This window comes from Podarcis tiliguerta, assembly GCF_965153285.1.
Source record: "Podarcis tiliguerta genome assembly, chromosome: W".
In the NCBI taxonomy this organism is placed as follows: Eukaryota; Metazoa; Chordata; class Lepidosauria; order Squamata; family Lacertidae; genus Podarcis; species Podarcis tiliguerta.
Window position 1 is genome coordinate 6,071,066 of NC_139552.1, and position 8,446 is coordinate 6,079,511.

At 41.5% G+C, this 8,446-nt stretch overlaps 1 protein-coding gene across 1 annotated transcript in view; it reads right to left on the minus strand.

Annotated features, from left to right (window-relative positions):
* The window catches only part of LOC310668759 (centromere protein I-like), a gene marked incomplete at both ends in the record, with an annotated part of 31,916 nt that extends 23,728 nt beyond the window's left edge, over nucleotides 1–8,188 (minus strand). Inside the window, 3 exons of the mRNA XM_083422092.1 lie at nucleotides 4,929–5,066; nucleotides 7,236–7,346; nucleotides 8,096–8,188. Of these exons, the coding sequence (XP_083278218.1) occupies nucleotides 4,929–5,066; nucleotides 7,236–7,346; nucleotides 8,096–8,188 (342 nt within the window). The remainder of the gene's footprint in view (nucleotides 1–4,928; nucleotides 5,067–7,235; nucleotides 7,347–8,095) is intronic.
* Between the last annotated feature and the right edge of the window lie 258 nt (nucleotides 8,189–8,446).

Consider the following 8,446-nt stretch of genomic DNA (forward strand, 5'->3'; position numbering starts at 1 on the left):
TGTTTAGTGAGGCATTCAATAGCAGGGACCAGGAATTTTGTTCAGACTGCCTTTTTTTTGAGGCCAAAAGGGCTTTATACTCTTTTTTGATTTTGAAATAAGCTGGAGGTAAGTAGTTTAATCCAGCGTTTCTATAGGCCAAATAAGCGTTCCTTAAGGCTTCCTTCTTTGTGCGGCACTCTTGGTCAAACCAACCACGCCCTTTTGCAGTGCGTGGCTTGCCAGCTGAGTTTATGTTAACCGAAACCACATCCTGCAAGGACTCAATGAGATTTTCGTAAGCCGTCAGGGAGGAGTCTATTGATAGATTGTTTATTATAATTGATCTTAACTTAATTGCAGTTTGTGAATTCAATCTATTCTCAACTGCAATCTCAGGTGTCCATTTTCTCCTACGCAATGCTGGATAATTTGCTTTATCTATGACCTCATGTTCTATGTGAGAGAGCTGAATTGAATTTTGGCCAGTAGTGGAGATGATTAGAGGTAGGTGGTCGCTTTCAGTCCTATTATCTATGGTGAATCAGAATCAGATACTTTATTCGGCTATAAGCCCACAAGGTAAAACCAATCAATAAATAAAATAGCATTTTACATTCTAAAATATCAACTAAAATATTTCAACGCATAATCTCCTTCATGTTACGTACCATCTCTAGATATACCATATTGTGGCCTTGAATATAAGGATGGTGGATAAAGTTTACTAGATTTTTAATAGTCATGCAGCATTCCATGAAGTCTTTTATATGAAAGAACTGAATTCAGGAATCTGGCAACCTGTAATGTTCTATAAGAGTCAATGTCCTGGAGTAGATAGGCAAGATGTAATTCGGGTGGTTTAGCAACAGTTTCCAAAATGATTGAACTCAGAATCCTTGATTGGGGAACAAAATATAGAGGACAATTAAACAAGATATGATAAAGGGATTCTATTAATTTGTTGTCACATGCGCATAAAACAGAGGTTTTACCATTAGAAAATCTATTGCTCAGCACGTTTGAGGGGAACACATTAAATCTGGCTCTAACAAAAGCGAATCTATGCGACGCAACCGATAAGGTAGACAGATATTGAGGTATCTGGGACATAAATGTAATGCCCTGATTTATTGGGGAACATGTACCTCCACCTGTAGTAAGATTTTGTTGCAAATCAACCTCCTCCAATCTTTGTTTGATGACCTTTTTTGCTGTAATTAGATCTAAATTTAGTATATCGGAAGGAGAGATTCCATAAGACAATAGTTTGGAATGGATTTTTGTTGCCCATGGGCTGGTAAATTCATCTCTCCAAAGGCACTGGATAAGATGGTAATTGGGCAATTTATGCCAAAGGGACAGCCAGTAATTAAAGGCATGTCTCCACATCAGGATCTCTAAGGAGGGGGTCTTAAGTTCTAAGCGAATAGTCGAGTTGCTTACACAGGAGGGTAGTTTCAAAAGGCGTCTGAGAAAAAGATTTTGCAATGTCACCAGAGGCATGAGGTTTACAAAAGCGCCCCATAAAGGGACCGCATAGGCCATAGTTGCAACCACTTTTGCACTATAAACTTTTAAGGCAGATGGAACATGCATAGCCCCCTCTGTAAAGAAAAAGCGTAATAGAGCGTAGATAGCTATGGTGAATTTTTTAATTGATTTGAAGGCCTCTCTGTTAGTGAGGCAGTAGTCTACTGTGCTGGCTCCATTTGTATTTACGAATGTGTACTCGCCTTCTCTGTCCCCGGGGAATGCCCCATTAGCAATGATGAGGTCAAGACTTATTTGTAAAAAAGCCAGGCAGAATCCAGCATAGTTGATTTGGCAATCTTTCGAATGTCTACAAGGGGGTGGGTTTAGAAAGAGGGTGCTATTTTCCTTTAGATCTCTTAATCTTGGGAATTTTATTTCCAGGCTATCATCATTTGAGCCTATTCTGGCATTCATATCTCCCATTAGGTAAAAAGGCGATCCAGGGTGCCTAATTTGTAGGGAATAAAGGAAACTATGGAATTTACGCCACGTGCTCTCGATCTGTGTTTGCACTGTATATGGTGGGATAGAAGCTGAAACAAGAATGATACTCTTGGATTCCAGATGCAAAGTGATCCCCAGTGCCAGCTGCTCGAAAACTGAGCACTCAGTAACTTGTGACGCCAATTGAGTGGAAACCAGAGTTACTAGCCCCCCCCCCCCCCCGGTCATCCCCTTCCGAGCGGTTTAGAGGCCTTGATTTCATAGGCGTCGTAACCGTCGAAAACTATGTTGTCAGTTGCCCAAGTTTCCTGCAGCATTATTATGTCAAACCCCATTATATATTCACAAAATGGCTCGTCCCCTAGTTTGTTGGCCCAACCCGCTATGTTCCATGAGATGAAGTTAAGGCTGCCCGTTCCATAACTGGGCTTGGCTTCATTGTGATGGGGAAATTGTTATCAGCTCTCCCACTGGTTCGGAAATGATGCAACCGTTCTTAGGAAATGCACGGTGTTGTTGTTCTCGGGGTTGATTTGCAGCATTTCCCCAATTTCCCGGCATCGACTGTGTTTTCTGAATTGCTGGGACCACCGGGGGGTCTTCGTCAAAGACAATTAAATCTGTCTCTGGCTTTCTATGTGTCCCATTTCCCTTGGGAGTGGTGTCACTTGGCATTGGCTGATCAGATTCCAGCTGGAGTAGAGAGTGGTGAAATTCTGGATCTGCCAAAGGCGCTTCTCGGCCTTTTGGCTAAGATCAAGTGTAAAGGGAAATAAATATCTCACACAGAAAATTCACAGGATGTAGACTCCTCTTGCAGAAGTAAAATTTATAAAATAAGTACTTATGAATGAAAGTCAATAAACCAGTGGCTATTAAATTAAGGATTAAGATCAGAATTGTTGTAATTGGATTAATCAAGATCAAGGAAGCAGAAAGAAATAAGATCGGAGTACCTTGAAATTCAACACTGGGAAGTCACTCAAAATTGTTTAATTTGGTATTTGAATAATTGGCATTTTAAATGTATTGTAATTTGGTATTCTAATAATGCGGCTCTTATTGGATAATGGTAAATGAAAATTAATAAATTTTATTATACAGAAGGGAACACAAAAACTCCACAGTAGAGCCAACACTCCTTGTTTTCCTGCACTCAGGAGCCCTGAACCTCCTCTAAGCAGCTGTCTCTGTAAACTGAAAACTACCACCAACTTGCAAACAGTCAAAGATTTTGCTTTTAACAGAATGCCTCATTTAATCAGCAGTATTTTATATATATATATATATATATATATATATATATATATATATATATTCAGCTTATAGAAAAGCCATTGCTTCTTAGAACACATATACTAGAGATCTCACATAACCAGAATTGAACAGGTTGGTTCAAGTCAATGGGAAATTTAGAGCCTTCCCACCACACCCCAACCCATGGTTCTTCAACCCACTTGCTCTTCTTTGCCTGTCCATACCCTTGCTGCCAACAGCATACAGGTCCTCATGTCCCTAAGTGTTTTGCATAGCCAAAAGGAACCTTGCCTCACAGAAGTTGCTTAATTAACATGGTTGCTGCACCCTGAGCAAGCAGAACATATGGCTATTCATTGGCACTACCCTATCACAGCTGCTGCCCACCCAGCTCACCTAATAGTAGCCATCCTACATCTGGCTGTAGTGAACAAAGAGATGGATCAAGCAATAGGGCCTTCACCATTGGCTTGGCTGATGTACAAGTTCCATTTTGCTCCCTGGACTGTTTCTGATCAAGCTAGTGCTCTCAAAAACTGGCATCAGCGTTTCCTTGTTTTCTTTTTGCATTACGTCTTTTAGATTGCAAGTCTGTGGGCAGGAACTGTCTTGTTCTTAATCTGTGTAAGTGCTTCGTAAATCTTAGTATAAATATAGTTCATAAGTGCCACTCACACAAAAGGATCAAGTCTAGTCACGTCTAATTAAAAATCCATCATGTAGCTAGCTATCCTACACTTTTAGTAAATAGCTCCAATGTGGCATTAAATACACATATTTGTTAGGATTTTTATCACACCAGCTGCACAGAGAGCAGCACAATGGTTGTTGACATGATGCGAGTGTCTGAGAGCATGAGACAGGAAGTCTCAGCTTGGTCTCAGTACTGTAAGAAGTTACTTTTGCTTCTGAGTGAAGTGTGCTCAGGGAGAGCAGACACTGCTCATGGAAGCTCTGTGTATAGACAATGAATAAAGTAGTTTATAGCTACTGATTGTCTCTTTCTTCTGCAATGAGATGCCAGAAGACGAGTGTGCTCCTCTTAGGAGGGAGGCCTCGCTTATTACCGGTCTCTCTGGACTGAGGAAGATTTACAGCCAGAGGGTGACCACCGGAGAGATGCCTCGGTGTCTTGGGAAGGTGGCGGCCTTCCCGGGCATTTTTCCAACAATATTTCCCCCCATATATGTGCAATTTCATATTCTGTAGGTTTTGTTACATTATGCTTTTTGCCATGTTTCAAATCTCTCACCTATTGTGCACACATAGTGCCTCTTTTCCACTCTGAATATTTCACTCAAACCAGTTTAGTTAAGCCCTCATTGTAAGTGGGGTTTTTTTTCTTGGCAGGTGAATGAATTGTTGCACTTCTGCAGTAGCAGTGGTTCAAGCAAAATATTATTACCACAGTATCTCACTTAACGGTTGCACTGATGTAACATTCACCTTTAACCATTCCTTTTTGTTTAGAATCCATGCTTCCAGGTTAAGTTATGGAAAAAATTGCATGAGTAAGCAAAGACCATATGGCTAGAAATTAGGAGAAAGGCCATGATGGTTGTTTAACAGAAGGCTACAATAATCTTCACATTCACATTTTTACATTAAATTAGAATCATTGTCATACATTCTTAATTGTTTTAAAGCTGTGTTTCATTTGGGGTCTATTTGACCCCTGCATTATATTAGTCAAGTGCTATTCACAAACCTACCTCTAAATATTGAATGTTCTGCAGAAGCTGGGGAAAGGTCTGCAGCTGTCCCAACGAAAAGAATTTATGCTTTTCACTCTCAGCTAAGCTTTCTGCATTGGAGCTGCATACAGGCGGAATCAACTTTGTATTCCTTTCCTATGGAGAAAACAAAATGCCAAAATTAAACGACTCACGGCTACATTTCTAGATTATGCCACTGTCAACCCTAATCCAAATTTCTTTTTTTTTTAAAAAAAATATATATTAAGAGGCCAATCACATCACATTATCCAAATCACATTAGTTCCAAATTATACAGCCGAATTTTAAATTTTGTTGGGGGTACCCATACATCAAGCTCCGAATGAGTCCAAAGCTCTGAACGAGTCCAAACATCACTTATATTGCTGCTTTAATTAAACAGTTCTATCCAGTTCAATCCAGATAGTCCTTTATTACTTTCTTCATCTTCTTGTTGTTATCGTATATTCCTTTCTTTACGATCTCTGATAATTTTCACAAGCAGATTGAAAACAGGCATCCTCTGTGTGGGTTTTGTACTCTCCAAAGATCATATCGCTCAGGGACAGCCGCTGTTCAACGCTTCCATAAAATAATTAATCTTCGGTCTGTCCTTTACTTTTCTCAGACTTGCCAAGTATATCAGGAGGCTCTGTCAGGTCAAGATTGCATTCCAACATTCCTTATCATTCCAATGGTCCTGATTCTCCTCCCCCTGTCCTTCTTTCTCCGGCAAGCCTGTCTTGGCGAGACGCCATTTTTTAACTGCGTCATAGAATTTTCCTCCGTTCTCACCGTTCACCAATCCTCTCTCCAGCTATAATCCATCCCACACAGTTCTTGAATTCCTGCTTGTGATTAGTAAAACGCAACGATCTTGTTTCTATCTGGGCTGGAGGGTTATTAATATCACATCGTGCAAAGTAAAAGGGTTTTTTCCTCCACCCCCCCCCTTCATTCCAAACATACAGTCTCTTAATGGTGATTCATCAGAAGATTTACTTATCCGTCCGTCACTCCCGGTCACAGAGATCCATTAATCAGCAGTCTTATCTCTCGAGCGTTACTTGATGTATGTGCTTCAGCTTCATTCCAATCGTATGTTTCCAATTATAATTCCGAGCTGAAGCTAACCAGCACGCGCTGATTGGAATCGACGTCAGGAAGATCTGACTTCATCGAGGGCTCATGCCAAGTGACCGGCACCCCCATCTCTTGGATCAGGGGGTGCATTGTGGACACCGCTGGCAAGGCAGCCCCCCCCATCTCCTTGGGGGGGGGGGGGTAGGAAGACTGCATACTTCCCATAGCAGCCTCTTAATTACCTCGGATGGGTCAGAGATATGTTATTGTCGGCCATCTTCCAACGCACCACCTGGTGGCCCCACCCTAATCCCAATTTCAGCTATCATATAATCTTCCAAATCTTTTCTAAAGTTGTGCCTTAAGTGATTAATTTTCTTTACAAGTCTGTGTAATTGTAATGTTCAGATGGAAGAAGAAAACCAAAGAATATTTCAAGATTGGTGAGCTTTAAATATTCAATAAAAGGTTTACACTCCTCCTTAAAGTCTGCCTCTTCCTAATTAGAATTATAATAATAATAAATGTGTGAGCTTTACATATTGCATTCCATTTATAATGTAATTGAAAAAATAAATGACCAGAGAGCATCTGTTGCTATAGCAGGTGTGAATCCAATAATAATCAGAACAGGAGTCTACTAAAAGCATCATGTAAGCTACTCTAAATATGGGACGCGGGTGGCGCTGTGGGTTAAACCACAGAGCCTAGGACTTGCCGATCAGAAGGTCGGCGGTTTGAATCCCCGTGACGGGGTGAGCTCCCGTTGCTCGGTCCCTGCTCCTGCCAACCTAGTAGGTTGAAAGCACGTCAAAGTGCAAGTAGATAAATAGGTACTGCTCTGGCGGGAAGGTAAACGACGTTTCCGTGCGCTGCTCTGGTTCGCCAGAAGCGGCTTAGTCATGCTGGCCACGTGACCCGGAAGCTGTACGCCGGCTCCCTCGGCCAATAAAACGAGATGAGCGCCGCAACCCCAGAGTTGGCCACGACTGGACCTAATGGTCAGTGGTCCCTTTACCTTTAAGCTACTCTAAACTTTTTCAAATATGAAAATATAATAAAGTTATTCAGCACTACCATCAGAAAACCCTTTCCATATCTGTGAGTGGACAGAGATTCTCATGCCATCATTGACAGTAACTAGTTGTCAATAAAGTAAATAAAATTAGCCTGCACAGTTGTAACCCAATAACTGCATTCAAACTATCCCCAGCAACAAACCCTCTTCAGAGATTGGGGATACTCCATGTATTTTAAAGTTAGCTGGGATGCAGATGGTGTTCCATGAATTTGCAGTTTTATGTTGTCAATTGAAAAAGTCCTAAATGACATCTGGCAGGGGAAGAAAAAGAAGAAGGTTGGTTTTGTTGAGATTAAGTTCCTTTTCTGTGGCAAATGGAGGGTATCCTCAAATGGGTTGACTCTGCACTTACTCCAACAGGCTACGCAAATCAAACTTTTTACTGCCATCATGTGTGGAAGAGAGCCTCTCCACTTTTGGGACATAACATAACAAATTGAACCATGAATGCTCAAACTGTCCTTGATAGAAGAGGGACTGCAACCCTTAATAGCAAAAACAGCAGACATTGGGGGAAAATTGATATCGGTGATATCAAAACCCAAATAGAACTAAGAGCATACAACCACCCCCCAACTCTTCCCAGCAATGAGAATCACCCCTCCAGGGCAGGTAAGCTATCATCCATCCAGTGTGGAAGAGGAACTTTGCATACTAAGTCCAATGTTCTATTTACCTACAGTGGAGGAGGCTGCCATTGAATGGGATGTTCTATACCAGCCTTGTACTCAACAATTAGCCTGGTACCATAAAAAACTAGGAATTCCATGCAGATGAGTGAGCTAGTTGGTGGTGAAAGGACATGTAGCTCACTCCTTACCCAGCAACTTTGTTTTCATGTTTGCTGTGGAGGAAAGCAAGTTTCTTCCTTCATTACAGAGCAGGCTGACAAATCTGGCAGTCTGCTTTAAAAAGACACAGCAGAATGAAAAAGGTAGCTCAGCCGATCCATTGGCAAGATCAACTCTGTGCTTCAGGCTTAGTAGGAGCAGCCCAGTACGGGTATTAAGCCCACCAGTGTGGCATCCTGCTTCTCCAGGGACCTGACTTCCAGCTTCCCAATAGTTGTTTTGCCCATCACAGACAATGTCATATTCGGCTGTGATGACAAAAAGGCAGATTACAGGGCTGCATTAAAAGATACTGGTCTGGTTGAAGATATTTGTGAGCTTGCCCTCTTCAAGTGTTCATTGTGGGGGGGGTTTATCAGCAAACCTCAACAAAGTTTATTGGCAGAGGAGAACTCAGTACAAGAGTAATAAATGTCAGTTAAGACGGCAGCTGGCTGCTCAATTTAATTTCTGCTTTGATTTGGCTAAGCTATATGGGTACACCCTTACCATATTTGGAG